A 24,870-nucleotide genomic window follows, 5' to 3' on the forward strand; every position below is an offset into this window, starting at 1 on the left:
AATCGCAGGCCAGTTCATGATAGAAGACGCCACACGCCTTTGGGCGGTGCACAAACACTACTTGGTAAGTATACCTCGAATTCTAATCGGTCTGCCACACAAGATGGTCGTCACACAATCCCCATTCTGGTGCGGACGGGAAGCAGAGAGGGCCGGGCCACGGCGAAGGGGGGGGGGGGGGACTACTGTGCCTAGAAGCTTTGCACAGAAGCTTGTCCGAGGGCAATGGCAAGGTTCCGTTGCAAAAATCCTCGCCGCCGGCTGCCATGAGACTTGATCAGTTCATACACCCTGGTTTTTGGATCCGGCAATGGATGACTCGGCGCGTTGGCGGTGAGCAGCGCTAGTTTGAGCGCAACACAGACGGCTACAATCGTACACACGCACACGGGGTGCGATGGCACCATTCATTGGCACAAAGCGCGAGTCTGAGCAAGGTGTGCCTGGCGCGGGTCTAGCAAGTAAGCCATACATGAATGGTGCCTGGGCTTTTCGCTAGCCAACGTGTCGTTTTGCGTTGGAGGTGAGAAGAGTATTGAGCCCGCCTTTTTTTCTTCAATGAGTTATAGTCGGCTCGTGTTAACGTGACGCCGTGCGGTGGTGGTAGTCCGGATGCGTGCATCGACTTTTGTGGAGGAGGCCAAGGACCGTTTGCTGGGTGTGACGCATTGGTAGCGCGTAAAAGGAGGGGGATGGTTCGAGCGAAGAAGGCCAGTTTCGATATCAAGACGTGAAGAGTGATAGCAGGCAAGACGTAGCGTCGTCCGAAGAGTGCACAGTGAGGCGATTGCGGGAGAAATCGGGGCCCGGTGAGCAAGACGACCACCCCGCCTGCCGGCGCCGAGGAATACGGTATACGGTATGTGGACCGGGCTGGAGCCAGTTGAACGGAGCTAAATGCAGTGTAATGTGTAAAGAACAGACATGTACATGCATACTGGTACAGAACTGGGGCCTTTAGTGCAGCCGTCTGCAAATCGGAGATTTACAGCTAGTGGGAGCTGGTGCCGGTCTTGATAGATAAGTGCAAGGTGGGGTGCTGTGATGGCAACGAGGTGCTTTAGGACCAGGAATAAGTATGGCGGATATCACAAGATGAGTGAGGCGAGATGATGAAGGAAAACGGAGACTAGCGACTGCGGATCGCTTCAAAGATGACGTTGATGCTGAGGAGTCGACGAGGCGAGAAAAAAGGGCGCAGGGACGAGGGGAAAGCGAGACGGTTGTTAAGTATGGCAACGCACCGATATTCTGAGAGAGATGTCCAGATGAGGGATCGCCGAGGACGGTTCTGGACGGGGTCGAGAAGAGATGGCAGGCCCAGGGGTGGGATTTTGTGGGTGTCGAGATTGTAAATATTGGAGTGAGAGTAGTCCAAAGATTTGTGGTCGAAGAGCGGAGATGTGTATAACGAGACGTTGAAGAGGGGAGAAAGAGGAGGAAGCAAACAAGACGGAGGTCAGGATGCCAAGTTTGAGAGGTCCTGGAAAGGTATGAGGCTTTGGAAGGGGGGGGATATTTTTAGTGAACTGGAGCCGCTGTAGCGTGGCAGGTTGGCAGGTACAGCAGGGGGGTACAGGGGGTGCATTGGACAAAGGCGCTACTAATACAAGGCTCTCCTGTTAAGTATGGCACACACCCAACTGCTGGCGGTGCTAATTAATATAGGTAGGTAGGAACCTAACTAGAAGCATTCAAGCATCGTAAACAACGGCTGCAGGCTGCACCTAGCAAATTTGCACATCCACTACTTTCTATTGTTTTTTTTTTTTTTTCATTTTTTTTTTCATTTCTTTTAGGCTCGCCGAGGTACACTTGACGGACAAGCGGAGACGAGAAAGACGGACCGGCCGACTCGGTTGCGTTTGTCGTGGCATAAATACCAAGACATGCAAACAGTTGGAGGGGGGCTTACAAGTCGTGATGAAGCGGGTTTGGGTTTTTTGGGGGGGTTTGAATTATGGATTCAGTGACAGCTCGCGGCGGGCCATTCGGGGCGGCCCCCTTGTCCGCGCCACTACTTAAGAAATGAGATGGAAATGAATGGTAGTTTGGGGTATTTTTGCTGTGTGGCGGCATAGACTGACTGGTATTGAGAATGGGCAAAAATCTCCAATTATAATTTCGGATTTTTTCTTTCTGTTGTTACCCATCATCTGGTATTGTGTTGCTTTGCTCTTTTTTTCTCTTTGGCTGTTGGTCATTGTCTCGATGACCAAAACATACCTAGTCATTGTACCCTGTAGACTCCAAGATTGAGCAAAACACGTACGGAAGATTCAATGCACAATCAGCAAATAGGAAAAGAAAAAAATAACATGGAATGAGAAGTCGGCAAATTGACCAGTTCCAGCTCCCCACACTGTCACGGAGCAACGCAGAATTTTCAACAACCTCCTCGTTACTATTCCCGCGTGCGCCCAGTGTCTGAGCCACACACCAGTGGCAAGAACGCAGGGCCGTAGCAAAGCGAACTGCGCCAGCCTCGCTCTGTTGGCAGCAGCGGCGTCGGCGGTCCCCGCCAGCCTGCAGCAGGGCACAGCTGAGAGGGCTCACCATACCAGCCATTCCGGGTACATGGAAAAGGAGATTGAGAGCGATTTTTTTTTTACAAAAAAAAAACGGTTCTTTTGATCATTTTAATTAGGAACGATCTATCCCTGCTAGCGTAAGGCCTTTCTTTTTTTTTCCCCCTTCCCTGGCTGCGAACTGACCAAGGCTAAGCTGCCCCATGTTGGCTGGAACTAGGTTGATACGGAAGTGCTCTGGTCCGTTAAATAAGTGCAACGAGGGGAAGAAGGTGGCCATGGCGTTGAACGAAGAGTAGAAAAAAAAAGAGGATAGAAATGAGAGAAAGAGGAAGAGGGGGAAAAACAGAAGGAAAAAAGAGAGAGTCATTCGTGAAAAGAGAAATGATCATCTCGACAAAGAGGTGTATCGATGAGTGTTGTTGCAATGTCATTGAGAACCTGGTAATACCGGTATTACTACTGATATGATAACCTGTATCTTGGCTCAAGCCAGCAGTACTGAGTAAATGGGCAAGTATGAAATCAAGTATCCGTACCCGAGTATCAGTACTGGTAGATAGGGCAGCAGTGCTCCGTACGGGTACTGAATTATTGTTTCTTGCAAGTACTTATTGCCAGGTACTCGACGAGTCAGGCACCCATTTTGGTCGGTTTCGTTTGCGGCCAGGATTCCCCGCTTCCGGGGGTGACACTGTGTGTGACTGTGAATTTTACAGGGCATGGGTGTGCTGGGCGCGCCGGGCGCCGACAGGCATAGGTCGACGGGTACTTGGCCTAGCTGCTGCAACAGGCAAGTAGACGCTGCCGATTTGCCGTGTACCGTGTGTCGTGTGTTGGTGTGCGTGTCAAATGTGTGCCGAGTACTCTTGTCAAATGTCCTGTGCGTGCGCAAACAGTCGCCAAGAAACAACAGGGCGAAACAGATTGGACTTGTTGGACTCGTCGTCATGGTTGAAAAACGATGACGGCCCGGACGGCAACTCTCTGGCTTATCGTGCAACGCCCTGGACATTCGGTTGCCGCGTCCATGCCCCCCCTCGCTTCCAAGTGGTATCAGGCCAGGCCAGGTAAGTCAAGTACGGATCGGTTAGCTGGGTTGGTACCTACCTAGGTAGGCTGCATGCACCGAGTTGCTGCAGCCACTTTGTACGGCAACAGGAACGGACGGCCTGCAGACGAACATCATGGCAAGCGAGAGGGTACGAGTCCTGTGCAGAGCACCAATGCTACTTAGGCTACTTGCAGCATGATATCGAAAGACACAGAGGCATCATACTTATTAAGTACAACCAGCACTCCACACAGTCGTACTTTTTTCTCTTCTTCCTCACAGGCCCACACACACTCTCTCGTGACTAGAACCTCTTCTCTGGCGCACGTTAGCAGTCAATTCAGTCCCTGTCAGTCCTAGTACCTGGGAAGGGAGCCACCAATTCTTTTCCAGCGATATTCGTAGCACCACTCGCTAGCCCACGATGCTATTGTTTGGCCTCGCGTCCAATGCGCTATAAGTCCTAGTGTCGAGTAATGATGAAAAGGAAAAAAAAAAACGCACAACACATCTGTACATTTTGCCGTCCTCATTGTACTACGGAGTAGTACATAGTACTACGTTTAGTCCATCTTTGTCTCTGTCCCCGTCCCTGTCTCTCCCTACCACTCCCTCTCTCTGTCTCTCTGTCTCTCTGCCGTCCTCTAACCCAGCTGCCCAGCAAAGGTGCCGCCCGCCCGCTCGCTCGCCATGCCCAGGATGCGCCTGCGGTCTAGCCCATGGCCTCTCCCCACTGTACCTACCTACCTAGGCAACAGGTAGTTAAGTAGGCACGTACCTAGTTGAGGTGCCTGCTAACCTTACCGACCTAACGTATCCTGTATTATCCTGGCTCCTGGCACTAAGTACCGCCTGCAACCCCTCTTCCTCCCTTTAGCCTGTTTGCCCACTACTTCCAGGCCCTGTTTTACTTAATTCTTGCATCCGTACCAGTCGCCCCCCCCCCTCTCCATGGTGCAACGCCACGCCAAGGTACTTCTCAGCCCCCGCCGTAGCCTACAGCTTGCCAAGTATCTCCCTACCTCCCTTCTCTGACCCTGTCCCTTCCACCCAGTCCCCCCCCCCCCCCCCAACGCCTCTCTGTCACCCGCTGTGCCGGCATTTTATTTTTAATTCTTTTTATTTTTCGCTTGTAACCCTCCCCCCTCCCCTCCCAGTCCCCTCGCCCCCGGAAGCCCCCCGTAGTCCGCGCCCCCGAAATCTCTTCATCCTCTCGCCTAACTACCCTCTTCCTCCAAAATCTCTTTCGCCTCTTCCCACCTCTTCTTCTTCTAATCCTATTTCCTCCTCTTCTTCCTTCTCCATCTGTCCCAATAATACACGGCCATCGCCTTTCCTCTCATTTGTCGAATCCGTCTTTTACTCTATCACCTTTCTTCTTCAACTTGCCGATTGAATTCTCCACAAGCACCACTACAACACCAACACCAACAAACACACCCCCGTCGCTGCGCCGTGCGTCACAGCCTGCATACACGCTACAACTCTGCCAACCTCGCCGCTTCTGTAAGCGTCCACGGCCTCGTCACCAGTGTGTGTGTGTGTGGTGTATGTGCAAACCGCCTTCACATACCCGGCTGACGACAATTCACAACGTTCTTGTTTCTCACAGCGTTTGCGCATCCTGACACACATTCACCATCATACTTCACTTGTGCGGCCGGCGGCCCTGCGTCGACGCTCTCCGATGATTCTCTAAACGCTTCAGCTCTCCCATCCACGCTCGAACCCGACGTTTCCTTACCTCTGGACCCCTCTCTCGCCATGGCCGTCGTAATTTCCTCAGAAGACAACTACTTTTCGTCGTCTTCTCTGCGACGCTCTGCCTCCCAGACAAAGTTCGACACGTCGGCCTTCAACTCTCCGTCACGCAAGATACCTCCACCATACCATCCATCCTCCAAGTCCTCCTCTGAATCCGACGCATCTTCCGCGCCATCATCACCCAGAACTACCCATGCTGAATCCGTCGATCTCTCCTACTCATCCACCCCTGCCACCAATCTCTCAATAGCTTCCGACTTTGACGACGCCCCTCCTCTCGACGACTCACCCGAGGATCACTTTGGCCTGCCGCCTTTTTCGCATGAAAAGTACTACATGCATCCTCATCTCGGCTACGACAATGACGAGGACGAAGGTGTCATCGACCAGCCTACACCTGCCCAAAACTACTGCGCCGTCGACGACTCGTCAGAGAGCACGTCTCGCCCCGAGACACCTGAGCTCACCAAGCACGCCGAGGATGATGCTACCATTGCCAGCAAGCCCTCGAGGCAGGTCGACTACCTCTCACACGACTGGAAGGAAGAGGACATATGGACCTCGTGGCGCTACATCGTCACTCGCAGGGGCGAGGTAGCCAACTCAGCCCGTCTCGAGAATGCCTCGTGGCGAACCTGGATGAAGGCCAAGCATAATCTCAAAACCATTTCCCCAGAGTCTCTCAACTGGTGAGTCGCAACGTCGCAGCATGCGCCGCAAACTTAGTGCTAATCATCTTCCAAGGCTCAAGGATTGTGATGTAACATGGCTCTACGGCCCGCTGCAGTGCAAGCCTGGGCATTTATACGGTACCCACACCGAGCCCTCCAGCTCTGCCCTGTCCAAGACGGACTCTCTCGTCAACTTGCAAAAGAAGCCCATTCTCAAAAAGAGAAGCATGTCCGAAGTCATGCTGCAGCGTTCCATCCTCTCCGCCTCCCTCCTCAAGCAGGCTGCTGCTGCAGTACATGCTCAGGAGCGCAGAGGCATCCTTACCAACAAGCCCAAACCGGATGACTATATTGCCGTTCCCTTATCCTCCCGCCATCTCAGTGTCACTAGTAATAGCACTGTCGAGTCGGTGGACTCGTCTGGTCTGTCATCGCCCTGCAATGAGCGCAAGCACATTCACTTTAATGAAAAGGTCGAGCAGTGCATCGCCGTAGAAATCAAGGGCGACGATGAGGACATGGACATGGAGACGTTTGACGACGAACAAGACAGCGATTCAGACGACGGTTTCATGATGAAGCGCGTGAAATCCAAGAAGCGCGGCGTCCCCGCTCGCAGGATCAAGACCAAGCGCAATAACACCTGTGAAACGATCGCCACGCTGCCCCCGACGACGCTCAAGTACCGCGGGGATACGCCAGAGCCCCCCGAGACGGCCATGAAGCACAGCCGCAGCCCGATTCTGTCGCCTTCGTCCTCTCAAGAGACGCTCCGACCTACCAAGCAGGCTAACCGCTTCTACTTTGGTGAGGAGGACGAAGACGACAATGACATCTCGGTGATTGGTTCCGGCTGGCGCTCACCTCCCATGGAGAGTGCCCCGACCGAATCGACCGGCCTGCACCGCACGTCATCGGGCATGCTGATGCCCTACGAGGCTGTTGAAAACCCCACTGGGGAAGGTATCATTGGCCGTGTCATTGATACCGTCAACACGGCACGCGACATTGCTCACGTTATCTGGAACGTTGGCTGGAGAAAATAGATGCCCAGCTCGGCAATTTCTCACGAGGCTGCACAAAAGCAGCCCCTCGACTAATATCATTGTGTGGTCCAAAGGCCTGCACGTTTACGACCTTTTTTTTTTCTCCCTTGCATCTTCATTTCATTTCCCGTCTTGGATACCAACAAAATCGAGCTCGGCGAAGCGGCTGGTCTATTTGATTCTTACTGATTTTTTACTTGTTGATTTCGGTGTTTGGTTACGGTAGCATTTCGGCAGCCACTTGTTTACATTATCACTATTTTTTTTTCTCTCTCTTTATTTGACCGGAATTTTCCTACAGACCTCTCTTTATCGGACTATTGGGAAAACGACAAAAACAAGACAAAGTCGGCGACCTCATGTTTTAACGATTACGGGATACACAGAACGAATAACAAAAACAACTACCCATGGCTGCTACATTTTCTGGACTAGGAGGACACGAAAGGGCCGGTTGTTGAGCGGTCTGGTCTGTCTGTGGGAGAGGAGCACCAAGGGAGCAAAGTGGCGGTCACGCGCGTTATTTTTCTTTTTTTTTTCCTTGTTTGATTGTATTTGGCTGGCATTATTAGTATTATTATTCCTAGTTGTTTTTGTTGAGGTGCGGGGAACTTGTCTCTGGCCAGGGCGTGGCGCAGGGCGCTGGTTTATTTTTTTTATTTCATCTTGCGAATTCAAGAGATATAATTGCATCATACTATACAAGACCTGGGGACCAGTCTGTGGCAGTGACTTAGATATGGACTTGCTACGTGGTCTTGTTGCGATGATGACGTTTTTCGCTACACATGATTCACAAATACTGAACTGTTGTCTCAAGTCGCGTGTACCTGACGCTAGGTGGGCGAATCTCGTCTTCACCGACCCTTTTTGATGTCACTTGGCAGTTTAGTGTGTGTGTGTGAGTGAGTGAGTGAGTGAGTGAGTGAGTGTGTGAGTGTCGTGTGCCAGTGTATTTGTGTGTGTGTGTGTGTGTGTGTGTGTGTGTGTGTGTGTGATGAGAGGTGCATCTAGCACGCACATAGCACAGCCAGAACGTTGCGTTGGCTGGTTGGGTGCGGGCAGGGGAGATGAGAGAGAGCAACGATGCGTACCCCACGGTCATGCAGGCCCTGATTAAGACACGAAGGAAGGGGAGGCGGGGAAAGGGGGGGTCGGAGCGTGTGTACTTTGCCAAGTACACGATAGGTAGCTGCCTACCTAGATAGGTACTCTGCAGTTACTGGGCAAGCAGCTGGCTGCTGGCGTGAGGGGCGGGAATGAATATATTACGTGCCGAGGCTTATCGGTTACAGAGGTAGATGTGAAACGGTCCAGCCCAGATCCATACTATGTGATGGTATACAAGAAAACCTATAATACATGGTGATATACATTTTTTTTTGCCCCCTTATTCCTGGTATTACATGTGTCTTTTTTTTTCCACTTCTTCTCCAGAAAATCATCCGTTCCTCCGGTTGTCTAGTGAATCCCTCCCAGGCTCCTTTACATATCATACAGTGTCCGTAATAAAATTGTACAGCGAGAAAAGTCCCCTTTGCCCCATGGGGCAAGAGAGGGGGGGGCTGACCCTCCCCCGCAAAAAGTACCTTGACCGCACAGGTGGTACCAGTTCAGTACCTACCAAACCATCTACCTGCTGGTAGTAGAAATTTGGGTTAGGGGACTTTTTCTTTAAAAAAAAGCCCCCTCCAGATTGACACACCCCCAATTTTTTTCCTTCTCTCGTAGTTGAGTGATAGTCGCATGACCCTCTTCCAAAACGTCATCTTTTCCAGGGCAAAGTGGCGAGTTCTGATTCGCTAGTTGGAGAAAGGTAAAAAAATCCAACCAATGAAAAAAAAAAAAGATTGTCGGATGTCATTCTTGGTTTTTTTTTTGTTGGGGACTGCAAAAGAAGAAAGCAGGGACGTCGGGGCAGATGACGAAAAAGCTTGGACCCTTTAACTTGGCCAGGTGACGACGCCTTCGGGAGGCTGCAAGCCGTGTCGCTACTGTATCGGTACCTGCTTTGGCTTTCTGTTGCCCCCGTTCGATACGGATGAGCAGCAGCATCCAGCCACAAGACGACGACCAGCACATCACTGCGCCGCAGGTCTGCAGACTTGCCCTTGATCGTCACCCTGTTGCTGCTCGGCCGCTGGGCCGATGCGGCGCAGCGCCCTGACCAGAATCTGGCCCGCGTGCACGTTGATGTCGCTGAGAGCCACCTCGAACTGGTCGGCCACGCGGACGTCTTTGACCAGCATGCGCCCATCGAGGCCGTCAACGTCCATGATGGCATCGAGCCCAAACAGGTCCAAGTGACCCAGCAGGCCCTCGCGCAGCCGCGTGTCTACCGTGAAGACGATGCGCTCCGGCAACAGCGCCTCGGATTGCTGCTGCTGCTGCTGCAGTGCGCGTGCCACTGCCATCAGCATCCAGTCCGACACAGCACGCCCGGCCGCCCGGCCCAGCTTCTCCCGGAGCTGTAGCAGCGGCAGCGTGTCGGCAAGTTGGCGCCGCGAAAACGCCAGCACCGTGTCCAGGTCGTCCGCCGCCACGTCCAGCCGCCGGCCCGTTGCCCGCTCGTGCGCCAGCGCCGCGTGCACCTGCCAGTGCACCAGCAGGTCCCCGAAACGCCGTAGGGGCGACGTCGCCTTCGCGTACATGTCCAGGCCGAGCAAAAAGTACGGCCCCGGCTCCGCCGCAAGCTCGATCCCGCCCGTCAGCCGCCCCAATACCGCCCGCTGCGACATGCTCGGCTCGATGCCCTCGCGGATGCCTGGGTACAGCTCGCCCTGCGCGTACGCCAGTGCCTCTTCGTGCTGCGCGCCCATGTACGCATCTCTGCGATACGGCACGCTAATTTGCCGGTCCGCGCACCAGCGTGCCGCGACTTCGCCGGCCAGCACCATGGAGTTACTCACCAGGGCGGATCCGTTGCTTGACTCCATGCCCACGTGGATATAAGGATCGGCTGGGATCGAAATCTCGTCCGCGCCGGCAGTCGGTGGGGTCTGGTCAAACTGCACTGAGACGGCCGGCCGCGGGAAAAAGTACGGCCATGCCCCCTTCTGAAGCCGCCTGTTTTTTATTGCGCTTGTGAGCTCGTGCAGAAGCAGCACGTCGTCTTTTTGCGCCTGATCTAGATCCTTGGCGAGCACCATTTTGCGCTTGGGAACATAGTCGGAGCCTGTACGTTTTTGTCCTACTTCAAGCTCTGTGCCTCGGGAAAGTTTCGGCCGCGGCTCTAGGCAAAATCGCGACACGTCCTCTGGCTCCATGAAGATGACGTTGCGCAGCGTATTAGGCTCAATCTTGTAGTCGAGCACATCGCCATGACGATTCACCTTGGCGCTAAAGGTGAGTGCAGGGCAGTCTTGCTGCAGTGAATACTCCTCCACGAGGCTCTTCGACACGTAGTCGACATCCCTGTGACCGAGCTCGGCCGGCAGCATAGCTTGGAAGTGACCCGGCAGGTAAATGTTATCCGGTATGAGTTCCATGTACTTGCAAAGCTCCGAGTTTGGCTTGATCCCAGACGCCGGATCAGCTGCGTGTATGTGAATCCAAAATTCGTCCTTTACGTCAGTCCTTTCCACCGAAATGCCATCATCAATGACTCTTGTAGTTGTGGCATCAATGCAAAAGACCGCAGCAGTTATATCTTGACGGACACCAGCCGCAATATCAGGCCGCCTAGACGCCTCAATGCTCGGTTCATCTCGTCTTAGCCCTCCACCTGGTACGATTTCGGTGCCCGGAAAGCGTACTTTGTAGCGAGATGGAACTTCCCAAGGCATGATGTGTCCAATCTCTTGCAGGAATGTCCACGCGGTTGCCTGATTGAGGGGCATGTCGTCGTACGCTCCAAGTGCCCTCAAAATCATGGTTCCATTCGAGTGCAGACGTGGGCTTGATTCGAATAACCCGTAGCTAGCCCATAGCTCAAGAAATAGTATGACATCTCTGCTTATAGGCAGCCATTCCGTTTTCGGTATTGTACCGCCATTAGACGACTGAAGAACTCCGAATGATGTAACTTTACGGATTTTACGACTATTTTGCACCGCAATGCGGGCTTGTTCGAGGAATTTGGCCAAGGCTGTCTTGTTCAGCTCAGCATCGCTGCCCGTGAGCGTACTCCTGGACATGGCTATAGTGTACTGCCGTACCAGGAGAGTTACCTTGTCGACGATGTTAGTTTGATTAAGTGGAAGGACTTCGTAGAGCTGATCACGCCTGTGCAGCGCACGGGAAGAGCTGATCGGCTGGAAGCCGAACTCGTTGCGGGCCAACGCCGTATGTACAGCGTACAGAGCCGCTGCCGGAACTTCTCCATCCACTTGCATGGACTCAGGAAGCAGCGTGTTGGCCATTTGGAACAGGCTCATATATCGAGCACGACTGGTTGTAGAGAGGACTTTATGTGCAGCATCAAGATTTGCCAGGTTTCGCTGGTAAACAGCCTCGGCTTCAGCCCGAAAAGCGTCCATTTTTTCAATGAGAGCTTTGGCATCTTCTCGCGACGGACCGGTCTCTTCCTCCTTCATCTTTTCAAAGTCTTCGACAGTTGCGTCTGCAGATAGCTTTGATAGAAGGGGTTCAAGCTCTGCTGGCTTGACAAAATTAGAGACTGTGAAAAGCGAGGAGAAGCCCCTGGACATATTCCAGCTGCCATTGGAGGCGTAGAAATGGTTTCTATCTCCATAGTAGCCGAGATATATTGCCAACAGCGGCATGCGAGAACTAGAAGTTCTAAGCTCGACTAAATCTCCCGGTTTGGATGTATCTGTTCCAACAATCGAGTGTTCATCACGTCCAAGATTGAATTCCGTAGCCGAGCCGGTTTGGGAGCCGGCTGGTGCAGCTTTGAGATTGTTCAAGTTTGTAGCTCTCGAAACCTGAGTACGACTCATATTATTGGACATGGCTCCATAAAGGTTGGCGTCTGAAAGCATCTTCGGTGCCTTCTTGCCGTCATTTTCTTGCACCCAGTAATGCAACCTTTCCCTGACCGGTAATTCGGCAATGCGTTCCGCACTGGGAATTAGCGTTGGTGGGATGTTGTCCTTTCCAAAGCGCTGGCTCTTCTCTTCAGTTGACCGCGTGGCGAACCATTTCTACATAGCAGTCAGTTTCATCCTTCCATGCAGACCTGGCGCAAACGTACTGCCGAGAGTGTCACCAGAGATGGCGATTTCGCAGCTCTGGGTTGCCATGGTGGCAGCCGGTATAGCCGACTACATGTCTGGCAAACGAATTGCCTACCAGATATGCGTAACATGTCGAGTTGGCCAATAATGTGACCTCGCGCTGTGGAGGATAGTTTGGAATGCCGTCAAAAATCTATCCGCAAAATGCACGACATGTCACGAGATCACGTGATACAGTACTTTCGCGTTTGCAGCGGCAGCCACCAGCAGCGTCTACCTCTCATGTTTTAACAAGGAATACGAACTTGTTCTAATATCATGGCCTGTATTCCTACGATATTATCAGCATCATGACTGCAGGAGTATATCTCGAATTTTGTAAGTGCCGTTGCTGAGCACTTGCCCCTGACACAGCGCAAATGTGATTGCAGCCAAGCCGGGTTATCTCCTGCAATAAGTATGGAGCACGTTCAGAAATTGTCGCCTCTTGGTCATATTTGAAGTGGATGCGCAACGGCTGACATGTTTCACAGGCACATCAAGATGACTGGTAGAGATGAAGAAACCTGCGCATGGGGTTGCAGCTTTTAGCATAATACCCGGACGGGTTCTCGACCGAGCTACTGATGGCAAAAGGGCCACTTTGGCTGGCACGAGGATCAGGGGCGCGTGGCTCTCGATCGGAAAATGTCTGGGGGCTCATTCCATGGCGAGTGGGCTCAAGAACCACCCCAGCTACGATTCAAAGCCTGGAAGAGAGTAATCACAACAGGCTTGAACTACTCAGTAGCAGTACCACACGAATGGTGGTTTAATTTCATCCTGAGCTAGGTCTTCGAGCTTGCATTTCCGAGTGGGGCGCTCACGCAGGTACGAGGTTGAGGACTTGCTACTGGGTAGCTGGGACAAGGCACTAAGTCTTGTCATTTCGCTGTGCCGAGTTTCGCGGACAAGTGGCCTCAGTCCTGACGTCTTTGATAATCTGCGAGGAATGGCGGCTGGCGCTGCTGTACATATCACACACCAGCGAGGAGAGACAGTCACGGTGCGAAAGAGCAGTTCTCCCTATCCGCATCGGTATGCCACATTATAAGCGAGGCAGGCCGACCAGAGGCATACTGGTAATACGCAAGTATTTGCCGTGCCAAATATAGCGCTGGCCCAGCCTTCCCCGGTCGCAATGCCGGAAAAACATAAAGCCACAGCCAGCACCCCGGCTTGGCTTGCCGGGGTATTACTCAGTAGTATGGAGTACGAGGAACCACGATTGAAAAAAGCTTTCCGCAGTACAAAATCTGCAGCTGAAGTTTCACGCGCGACCGTGCGAAAAAAGCTGCCGGGTCTACAGGCTGCCTCGAGTCATGCCTGTAGATCGATTTCGGCCGGATGCTCAAAGTATCAGCAAGGAAGCTCAAAATGACAATGTACGATAGCAAGCGATTTTTAGAAATGGGTTTTGACCGCCACATCGGGGGCTGGATCGATGGCGCGAGGTGGAATTCGGTGTTGGCATTTATCAACACGAAATACTACACATTTCAGAATGGTGGTGCAATTCACCGAAGACCAGCTACACTACTTACAGTCACCAACAGCAAAGACGGACGAGAGAATTCATGAAAAGTATGTTGGAACAAAGCCGCTACTTGGAGTCCCACTACTTAATTAAAATGAATACCGCCCGAGGTGCCCACCAACGAGAGGTCGGGCGGATCTTTACCCAATAAGGCACCGCGTTGCACGCTTGGGCAAAAACTTGTTCCTGACTTAACCACGTTAGGCACGCTAGCAATGGTTGTTTTGGCACGAGAAAAGGTTGGACGGGCTGGCTGGCACGGGGGGGCAAGAGACAGGCGGTCGGTAGGGAGAGAGGGTGTTGCGGTCAGAGGCCAAACACAAAAGCAGGAGGCCGGATCAGGAACGCAAAAACAAACAGCAAAGGAAGACGGACACTGTGATAGAAAGCCGATAGAATATGCTCGGCACAACGCTCCTCTGTATCCGGTACGCAGCCAATGCCTGCCTGTCAAAAGGGGGATACAAGACGCTCGATCCATCCTCATTTCCCCAGGCAAATACAGCCTCCGCCGACAGCCAGCCATTCATTTCAGCGGCTCCCCTGGCTGATCACAGAGTCGCAACGAGTGAGAGAGAGAGAGGGAGAGGGAAAAGGTGGGAGAGGGGCTTACGAGTTGCGGCGCAATCTGCAGCAGCGGGCAGCAGCAGCCAGGCCAGGCCAGGAAGCCCCTTTCGAGTGGCGGCGAGGGCAAATGAGCAGATGCCCGGCTGAGGCCCACCCCCTGATTGGAAGCAACGGGAATGTGGTTGCAAGTCAACAAGTCTCTCTAGCATCTTGGCTAGCTTGCAGGCAGGCAGGCAGCCAAGCTACAGGGCCGCGGTCCCATGCTTAGCCATGTCTTTGTTCCTGGACCTGGGTCAGCCTGATAGGCTGGGCAAAACTTGGCGCCGGAGCCAAGTGGGACAGAGACACAATACTCCGTACCAAGCATGGATGGATCCGTCTTCTCCGGCCACCAGATTCGTGAACCACACGCGCCCACTCTCTCTGGCCCATGCCACCCATCCTGTTTAGACTGGCAGCAAGCCGGGGCCTGGGAAATGGCTGAGTGAGGCCGGAGGGTCGCTGGCTGCTGGCTGCTGGCTGCTGAACAGTGCCCACGCCGCTCGGCCTAGAAAATAATAATAATAATAATCGCCCACCTGCCACTTCTCTTTCGTCTCTTTCCTCCCTTCTCCTCTTCACGAACCGTATACACTTCGAGGTCGTAACTGAAAGCTCCCTGCAGCCTTTCGTCCTTTCGTTCAATTCCTTTCTACCCTTTACCGCTTCACTCCTTTAGCGGGCATTCTTTTTTTCTTTTTAACGACTCGAACCGGTTTCAATCACAATGAAGGCCACTTTCTTCGCCGCTGCCGCGGCCATGGCTGGTGCCGCCAGCGCCGCCAACCACCGCCACGCTCACCAGATGTTCGCCAAGCGCGGCCACGCTGCCAGCACCGGCTTCCCCTTCCCCGTCCCGACTGGCGAGGTTTGCCGTCCTGGCTGCACCACCATCTATAAGACCATCACCGGCGAGGCCACCCGTACGTCCTGTCCTGGCCTGATTGTTACCTAGTCCGAGAGAGAGAGAGAGAGAGACGACCCAACTAACACGCAACAGTGGTTCCCGTCCCCGTCACCACCGTGACCTCGACGTCGACCAACTACTCGACCGTGACCATCACTCGCAGCCCGACAGTGGTCCCGTCTCCTGTTCAGACCACGACCGTCGTCGTTGTGCCCACTCCCGAGGTCCAGCGCTGCCCTACCCCCGGCACCTACACCTTCCCGGCCACGACTCTGACCGTCACCGACACCACCACTGTCTGCGGCGCCGCCAGCACCTCGGTTCCCGCCGGTACTCACACCATCGGCGGTGTCACGACTGTTGTCACCACCCAGACCACCGTCACCTGCCCCGTCGCTACCGTTGTCACCTCGGGCGGTGTCACTACCAGCACCATCGTGCAGACCGAGTACGTCTGCCCTACCGCCGGTACCTACACCATCGGTGCCCACACCACCGCCTGCGCTACCGAGACCGTCATCGTTTACCCTACGGCCACCACCATCGTTCCCGGTACCTACACCAAGCCCGAGGTGGTTGTGACCGCCACCAAGACCGACTACGTTACCATCTGCCCCTACACCAGCTCCGGTCTCCTCACTAGCACCCCTACTCCCTCCGCTGTCAACACTCCGGTCCCTGCCCCTGCCAGCAGCACCGCCACTGCCGTCCCTGCCGCTCCCAGCTCCTCTGCTCCCTCTGCTCCCTCTGCCCCCGGCAACAGCAAGACTGAGGTCGGTGGCGACAACGACCACTACGCCATCACCTATGGCCCGTACGATGGCGCCACTGGTCAGTGCAAGTCTGCCGACCAGGTCAAGAAGGACATTGCCCAGATCAAGGCTGCCAAGTTCCAGGCCGTCCGCATCTACGGCACCGACTGCGATACCCTCGTCAATGTCGTTCCCGCCTGTGTTGAGCAGGGTCTCCAGGTCATTGCCGGCATCTTTGTCAAGCCCGGCCAGCAGTGCTCCATCAACACCCCCGAGGTCAAGAAGCAGGTTGACGACCTCATCGCCATGAACAACTGGGATGCCGTCCGTCTGCTCGTCATCAGCAACGAGTCCATCATGAACGGCGTCTGCTCCGCTTCCGAGCTCGCCCAGCTCATCAAGGACGTCAAGACCCAGTGCTCCGGCTACCAGGGTCCCGTCACCATTGCCGAGACCCTCAACATCTGGCAGCAGAAGGAGGTCGCCGCCACCATGTGCCCCCTCGTCGACGTTGTCGGCGCCAACATCCACGCCATCTTCAACCCCAACGTCGACGCCGCCGGCGCCGGTGACTTTGTCAAGGGCCAGATGGACATCCTCAAGGACATTTGCGGCAAGAACGTCATCAACCTGGAGACTGGCTGGAAGAACGAGGGCCCCTGCAACGGCAAGGCCTGCCCCGGTCCCTCTGACCAGCAGAAGGCCATCAGCTCCATCCGTGAGAAGTGCGGCAGCACCTCCGTCTTCTTCTCCTTTGACAACGAGAGCTGGAAGCCCACCCCCGACCAGCGCTGGGGTCTCGGCGCCATCTTTGGCTTCTCCTCCCAGTAAATAAAGTCCAGTTGCCGACAAAATCACATAAATTGACATGCCTGCTACGCCCTCTGTCTCCCCCCGAAACCAGGACCACTTTCCTGCGCATGTTTTTTTGTTTATAAGAGCGCAGCAGCCTGCACATTTCTTCTGGATACTTTATTTCACTGCCGATTAGTATAGGGGGGGGGAAACCAGCCTCGTCAAGCTACATATATATATAAAACTTTTTTTTTTTTTCAAACCAGTCACCATGATTGTTTTTTCCACTTTCTCACGACGGAGCCGGGCTCGACTGGGGGAGAGATTCTAGTGAACTTGTTTGTCGGATTTTAATTTTACACAACAAATTTTTTGGCTTGCAAAGTACCTCTCTGTGTTCCCCTTTGCCAAATGTACTTGCCTGTTCCGACTCCCTGACCAAGAATGTGATTATGCGGCTCTTAGTCACTTACCAGAGCGCAACAGGGAAGCGTCGTGGCCGCAAGGGGGGGTTTCCCATCTGTAGCGAGCACTACCCTGTAGTAGATGGAAGTCACGATGGTTGCGGGATAGCTATATTTACGAGACTCTAGAAGTGAACATTGTGTTGCTTTCAATTATAACTATAACTACACGTCTCTCCTTGTAACGTTTGGTGTGTTTATGGAATTGTGTATAACAACCCTTCTCTCGCGGGTAGGCATTGCGGGTTCTCTTGGTCGCAAGGCCTGTACGTCCTCTCACGCAGCCACCATAATATGTCTAAAAAAAGATATACATTTTGCACGGGTTTGCACATAGTGCTCGCCCGACACACTGTCTCTGATACAGGCACAGGCTTACCTTCTCTGACAAGTTGACTGTAGTATGCTCACAAATCCCCAACGTGCCATCAGTATACAGCTAGCTGCCCAGACATCATCGCCCGCCGTCGACGACACGCGACGTGAAGTACTCAGTAAGCCGATCTGCTCTCGCAATGTGCGACAAAAGAAGGGGGTTGTCTTGACAGGGGTGGTGCGTGTCCTTTTTTTATCACACCATTGCTGGTTTCCCCCTTTGCCAATCGACTTTTTGTCGAATTTTCATCTTTAGCCCTCTAAACATCCGTCTCTATTCTGCTACCAGTATGGTCTCGGTAGAGGGGTTTTCCTGTGGCTGCCAAGGGGGGGGGCAAGGGAGCGCGCCCAGGTAGGCCGCCTCCCTCGCATCATACTGATCGAACTGAGAATTACACACCGGACGCCATTAGTTCCCTCCCATCCATCCCTGCAGATGACCACAGGTCAAGCACTGTCAAACAAGCGGACATATGAAAAAAAAAGCAAACGTAAAACAACTGCACTATACCCACGTAGGCCTGCATGTGCACTGCATGTGCCCTGCATGCCCGGTGTAGGATGTATGAACGGGTAAAGAGAAAAGGCCACCTGCCAGGCTAGCCATATATATAATTCATGAGTTTTATCCAGTTTGACCCCTACAGAGAAAGAAAAACTTCGTTCGCGCCAGCTGCCTCAATCTCAATACACTCGATGTAACCTGAAATCTAAATAAAACGGCGAGGTAAAAAAAGGGGTGCCGGCAATCCAAAGAAACAACAACAGCCAGGTGTGTGGAAATCATATGATAGTCGCTCCCATCAGATGCTGCAGAAGAACATGGGTAAAACAGGGCTCCGGCGGCCTCGCGCTGCAAACAACTCGTTCCAACCTCAGAAAGACAAGAAAGGGGAATGGGGGGTCAAAAGGAACCAAACGCCGGGAGAGATGCGTAATAACAGGTAGACACTATCGTATACTTTGTCTTCCAGGGGTATAGGTGGTAATGAGATAATAATACGTGTTATATGATCGTGAACTCAGAACAATGCGGGAATCTTTTGCGTGGCGGGCGTCGCATCTGTATCCGGAAGCCACGAGTGACGGTTCGCCATGGATTCTTCGTCATAGCTACGCAGAAAGCTGCGCCTGCCACGGCAGCGCTGTAGTTGCAAGAGGCCGCCACGATGCGTGTCGCAGCATAGCACGTTGAGGTCCTGGCCGTCATTGGCAAAAGCAACGCCACCAATCTCGCCAAAGACATCAATTTCTTGCTTGTAGTGGAACATCTTGGCATCAATAATGTTGACAAAATCAGCCTCCTCCGCAGCGACTAGCACAGGCGGGCCGCTTCCAAGAGGAGAGAAACGCAGGCTTCGGGCTCCCGCCATCTCGGTGCGAACTGTACAAAGCGGCATCGGCACGCCACTCGAGTTACACCAACGCCTGGCATCCCAAATCTTGACAGCCATGTCTTGAAAACCCGTGGCCACGGTCCAACCGTCATCGGACCAATCGCAGGCGAAGCCGTAGTCGCGATGGCCACCCAGCTCCTGCAACACCTCACCCGTGTCGGCATTGGTGATGAGGACATTGAAGTGATCGCCTACCACAGTGCGTAGTCGTCGATCTGGTGATACAGCGGTGCAATTGAGGGCAAAAGGGTACTTTTTTTCCTGTACAATCTTTTGCGTCTCCAGATCCAGCAGTCGAAATCCGTGGTCATTACTCGCTATGGCAGCCGCAGGCCCGCAGGAACGTCGTGGCTTGTGAATCTTGATGTGATTGGTGATGCCTCCGGGATCCGAAGTGATCTGGCCCTCCGAGTAGGCTTGCTTCTCTGGAGCATCAAGGCTTTTGATGTAATACTCGCCATTAAAGGTGCCGCACATTAAAACACCGCAATCAGCATCCACGGTGGAAATGACAGCACCGGTAGCCGGGAAGTCGCGCGTATTCATAAAGGTTTCCGATTTCCTAGATGCTAAATTCATACGCGCGATGCCCTGAGGTGTAGGATAATAGGCGTGGGTGCGGGTTGGACAGGCGAGAACACTACGAAGCTGAAAGTGAGCGAGGCAGACATCTTTGCGAATGTTCATCCTCTTGAATCTGTAAAAGCTCTCGCGGGAAGACAGCGTTTCATGAGACAACTGCAGCAAAAAGTAGTTAGAATCGAGCTGCCACGAGGCATGGAGGGGGACTTGCCATCCATTTGTCAGAGCCCATCCTGTTGACATAATTTCTGTAAGTATACTGTCGTCGTAACCGGGCGGCCCTGCGTGTGGTCTCCATGGACGTCCAGTCCAAACCTTGCAAGTCATACTGGTCGCCTTTGAGTTGGGTAAACTCGATTTCATCAGGCTGCTCTTGGGTTTGGCGCAAAAGCTCTTCAAGGGCGGGAGGTTGCGATCGCGCGGCATGGCCATAACGGCCCTGATAGGCCCAGTCGCGCAAGAAATCGGCCAGGTCAAAGTTCTCAGACCCGAGTATACCGGGAACGGGATTGCTGATGGCCAAGTTTTGGTCGGCAATGAAGGCCGGGAGAGGGACCCAGTTGGGTGGTGGTTGTGGCAGCGGCGGCAAGTTGGCCAGATCGGTAGGACCAGCAGGCATGCTCAGAGTCATCGGCTGGACCGGCATTTGCGGTTGGTCATGTGTGTAGGGAGAGCCATTCTGGAAGAAAAAAGCACCATACAAGGGCACAGGTGCGACTGGCGGCATTAGCGGCAGGGAGTTGAGATGTTGGTGCATAGGGTGCATGCCATTGTCACCATGGTCGTCCTGTTGGTTATCATCGTCGTCGTCGTCGTCTTCGTCGTCGGACTCTTCCTGATCCGCATCGGATAGATATTCGGGATCTGATTCAGGTGTGGGCATGGTGGCTTGGTGGGCGCGGGTCGGGGCCACCAACGCCAGCGGAGCGCCACCAGGAGCGCATTCGGGGTCGGACTCTTGAGCGTCACTGTCAGTCATGTCCACGTCGGACTGTGTGTAGTGTTGCGAATGCGAGGATGGCGTTACAGTCGGGGAACGGCGACTGGAGGAAGGCACACCAGGCCCATCTGACGAGGTGGCCGTCATGCGAGCGGTGCGATTGGCAGAAAATGACGCGGGAGCAGGGCGGCGGGAGACAAGACGTGGTGGACCAGGGCGGTATTGCGACAGCACGTTGTCACTACTGCTGGTGGAGGAGTTGGAATCCGGGTCGTGTGCGTCGTGGTTTAGGAAGTGCGAAGGTGGGCGAGAGGGTTGGCTGTCATCCTGCCAAGGGTCGTCGGGCGGCACTTGAGTGGTATGCGATGACGAAGTTCGCATGGCCGGGAGGGGACAAGGCAACCCGAAAAACGCAAACGGGAGCAAGCAATGGCTTTATGTCAGGCAGCTGCAAGGACGAAGAGGGTTGGTTGTGGTGGGTTTATAACGGTTGAGGCCGACATCCACGAAAACCAAGACGGCCGTGGTGGCTAAATTTAGAAGAAGAAAGGAGGAAAGGACAAGAAAAGAGGGAAAACGGCACGAATTGGCTGCATGTACGTGTGTCGAGTAATATATCAGTGACACGCGGAGGACAAGGCGTCTGTTGCCGGAAGAAAGGTAAGTAAAGCTGTCTGGTCGATAGAAAAAGGAGGATGGATAATGGTGTTGGGTCGAGAATGGCCTGGGGTTAGGCTGGCAGGTGGTGGCAGGCTTCTTTTTTGATGTCTTGGAATACCGCGGGGGAGTCTGGGCACGGAGCGGGAGAGGCGTACGTGTGTTAGAGTGTGTGTGCGGTGAAAGGGTGGCGTGAAGGCATGGATGGTGGTGAAGGAGGCCAAAATCGACGTTGGGGTGCGATACGATGGTGGTAGGTTAGTAGTCGAGACACAAGCAGACGAGGTAGGAGAGAGGGGAGCCGCGAGAGGGACGTGGGCGGAAGAGGGAGGGGTGGAGTTGAGAGGAGCGGACGCTAAGTAATACTTAAGCAGGTAGGTCAGTAAGTAGCTGGGCAGGTACCTACCTACCTGGTTGCTACCCAGGCACGCTAGGATACCTGTAGCTCGGTAAGTACTTAGGTGGGTAGGTACCTGACGTTGGAAGATTGATGGTGGCCAGCGGATAAGTACTGAAGTACCTATAGGCTATACCTACCCGTCGAGCTACTTGTGTTCGATACTTACTTTTAGCTCCCTTGGTGCCTTGCCCGGGCCTATCTAGTCTTGTTCAATGGATGCCAGCGAACGCAAGGATAACAACAGTCAAGGCACGCGAAGCCCGAAGCCACGCACAGCCTACTTTTCTTCCCCGGGGCGAGTGCATCAGGGAGTGGTGGGCTGGCTTTTTGAGCCACTGCGAGGAGGCGTGTTTTTGGGGGCCCTACAGGTGCTGGGCCGGGGGGCACCTACTGTACCAAGTAAAGTTACAGGAATAAGTGATGGGTGCCCGTCGACCTTTGGAGGGGTGTCGGTATCAGTCTGCCCAAGGGCAAGGCCGGTCAGCCTTTGCTTGCTGGTTGTATCTACCTAGGTACGTAAGTATCCAAAACGCACCTCTGCACCTGGCAGGTATCCACGGTAGGTGAACAGCTTCGCCCACCGCCTACCGAGGGACGTGGACGCCTCGAACAGCCACCAAGCGTGCCAAACGAACGAACCGAGACCAGTTCTCCCGTCGTGGTCGTTGTTGTCCTGATCGAGGGTACGGAATCTAAAAATCTCGAGATGCAATTATTTGTGAGCGGCCTCCACGCATCTGGTAGTTGCCCATAGCAATACCATTTCCATGGCAGCGAGCCAACGAGCTGTCAAGAGATCAACAAGTCAGCCAATCAAACACCAATGCTCCAGCTAGATGCTGGATACTCGAGACTACCCAACGAGTCAACGACATGAACCCTGGCGCGCCGTCAAAAGGAGATGAGACCTCTTCCACTTTGCTCGGGCTCGGCTCGTGCTGGCTCGGCACCGGCCGCCATCGCCTTCTCCCGACCAATTGCCAGATACTCATACCATACTGATACTATACCCAGTAGCCTCAGCTGCTTTGTACAGTATATGAATTAGACCACCACCAGCCTAACCCATTCGAAACGTTGGCACCCTTCATGAGAGCTTGACAGTCAAACAGTCAACAGCCTGCCTGGATACCCTGGTCTGTCATCCCACTACCCAGCTGGCCTGCTTGCCTGCCTCCATACGAGTGCCGCGGGACGCCTTCAAAAGGCAAGATGCTCTGTCAATCTCTTCTGGTGCCGAGTGCCTACAGTGGCGAAAAAGAAAAATCAAACAGACACCCTGATCTGTCCATGACCCAATGCACTCTGCTGTACGGGCAAATGCAAGCAATGACTTACGTGCAGCTGCCACTGTGAGGCCAAGGCCCGCGCCATGCACCTCCAAATGACGCCGCATGACGTTAGTCAATTAATAACAGCCAGTCTAGGTGCCGGGTGAGCGCCAACAGTAAACGCCAGCCTCCACTGCATCAGAGACGATCCTGTATCGTCGTACTGCGCTTTCGGTCGTGCATTGAGAGAGCCAGCATCGCCGGCACATTCGCCCTCACGACAGAGTCCGTCCATTGACACGCCAGGCGACCCATCTTCTGCGGTCCGTTACAGGGCTCGACAACCGGAAACTGCTCGCGTGCTGCCAAGCCGTGCTACAGGTCGTTTCCTCGTTCATCATACAACCCAAGCGCGCCCGAGGGCCGCCCGTAAAGAAACACCGCAAAACTTACACATCATATTGCTGCGGCGGGCCCGCTGTCGAGTGAGGACGCCGCTCACCGTCCTCGTTTCTGACACGTCCCATGGCGTCCATACTGCTCGTCCAGACCAATGGCGCCTCACCTGTGGGGATGGGTTGGTGGTGGTGGTGGTGGTGGTGCGGACTGGTAACTGGCAGCAGAGTGCTGCATCTGGGCTGACAGACGCTGTTTGAGAGGCCTGAACTAATTGGCACAAGTGATCCTTCTTCAACCGTGGTTATCCTGGTTGCTCCGACGGTGCTTTTGCTATCGTGGTGCTACATCACTGCTCTCAAAGGCATTCGCACACGGAGACATCATGCCGACATGTTTGTACAATCGACGCCTTGTCCTTTTTTACCCCATCCCGTAACAGGTGTTATCTCGATCACGCTCTAGCGGTTCGCTCTCTGCATTCCCCACGAGCCGTATGAGTGATTCGCGAACGTCCAAGTTGGCCCCAGTCTGGCGGGGGCTGTTGCGCTGTGGGCACGAATGCGCACACCTGCCGAGCAGTCATATTTTTGATGGATGAGCATTTTTCTTTTTAGCTCGGCCTTTAAGTGATGCACTCATTATTGAGCCCACTTGGGGCTAGAGATGGAATGCGGTATGCACCGTCGGCCTTGCTGCGCGAAACGGTCGGCCCGGCGAAGCGGCGACACGATAGAATCTGGCCAACACACCTAAATCATCGAGTCAGACGGACGATTGCCCTATAACAGTGCTCTTTATTTTCTGCAGGTCAAATGAAGGCCCGTCCCGCTGTCACGTTGAGAGATGGGCGGCTTGGACTGGCAAGGGCAGGCAGTTAGGTTCTCAACGACCGGATTGTGAGGATTCCCAAAAGCTGCGCTGGACCGGTGCTCGGTGCCGAAAAGGCCACAATTGTTCCATGTCTCGCCGCGCCACAAGCTGTGTCTTGTCTTGGTATTTTGTGATAGATGATCTATCCGCGCGCCCGTGTCTGCACGCCCCCGAGTCAGGCCCACTGCACCTGGGGGGTGAGCGGGTGAACAGGACCTACTCGGAAGTTGAAGCAACAGCCAGACCGCCCGCTGTCTGGCTTAATAATGAAGAACAGCATGTCGGAGATGCCTACTATTATGGTGAGTAAATGGGAAATTCACGATGCGATTTTGAGTAGGGACCTGCCCCTGCTTTCATTACACCCCAGGCAGCGCAGCAGACTGGGGGTGGCAGGTCAGCTCCCCTCGACGGACTACTCACATCTCATGTCTGAGGGCGGACGCTTCCCTGGGATAAAAGACAAGCCGGCGGGAACTCATGTGCCAGGCGAGTACTTATGGTGGGCTGTCATGGACGGGCGAGCTATATACTGCTGCGTGGCACTCAACAGCCGATGCGGTGCAGCATAAGTACACGACGCACCTCGAGCAAACATGCAAAACTGGTAGTACGACTTGTTAGCCAGCACGTTACGCACAGGTAGCGTGGTGATGTGACACATCATCAACTTGGTGC

General features: G+C 53.9%; 4 protein-coding genes across 4 annotated transcripts; 2 read left to right on the forward strand and 2 right to left on the reverse strand.

Moving 5' to 3' along the window:
* Positions 1 to 5,346: 5,346 nt before the first annotated feature.
* V2A60_001047 (GATA-like domain-containing protein) lies at positions 5,347 to 7,063 on the forward strand (the record flags this gene model as incomplete). Its single annotated transcript, XM_083252412.1, has 2 exons — positions 5,347 to 6,035; positions 6,091 to 7,063. The coding sequence occupies 2 exons, from the start codon at positions 5,347 to 5,349 to the stop codon at positions 7,061 to 7,063; spliced, it is 1,662 nt and encodes a 553-aa protein (XP_083108538.1).
* A 2,081-nt stretch (positions 7,064 to 9,144) lies between these two features.
* Positions 9,145 to 12,267, reverse strand: V2A60_001048 (exoribonuclease II; the record flags this gene model as incomplete). The annotated part of the gene is made up of 2 exons (XM_083252413.1): positions 9,145 to 12,140; positions 12,219 to 12,267. The coding sequence occupies 2 exons, from the start codon at positions 12,265 to 12,267 to the stop codon at positions 9,145 to 9,147; spliced, it is 3,045 nt and encodes a 1,014-aa protein (XP_083108539.1).
* Positions 12,268 to 15,110: 2,843 nt separating this feature from the next.
* Positions 15,111 to 16,873, forward strand: V2A60_001049 (glycoside hydrolase superfamily; the record flags this gene model as incomplete). Its single annotated transcript, XM_083252414.1, has 2 exons — positions 15,111 to 15,306; positions 15,384 to 16,873. The coding sequence occupies 2 exons, from the start codon at positions 15,111 to 15,113 to the stop codon at positions 16,871 to 16,873; spliced, it is 1,686 nt and encodes a 561-aa protein (XP_083108540.1).
* Positions 16,874 to 18,698: 1,825 nt separating this feature from the next.
* On the reverse strand, positions 18,699 to 20,976 carry V2A60_001050 (quinon protein alcohol dehydrogenase-like superfamily; the record flags this gene model as incomplete). Its single annotated transcript, XM_083252415.1, has 2 exons — positions 18,699 to 19,811; positions 19,867 to 20,976. The coding sequence occupies 2 exons, from the start codon at positions 20,974 to 20,976 to the stop codon at positions 18,699 to 18,701; spliced, it is 2,223 nt and encodes a 740-aa protein (XP_083108541.1).
* Between the last annotated feature and the right edge of the window lie 3,894 nt (positions 20,977 to 24,870).

The sequence above is a fragment of the Cordyceps javanica genome, chromosome 1, assembly GCF_051103115.1.
Source record: "Cordyceps javanica chromosome 1, complete sequence".
Lineage (NCBI taxonomy): Eukaryota > Fungi > Ascomycota > Sordariomycetes > Hypocreales > Cordycipitaceae > Cordyceps > Cordyceps javanica.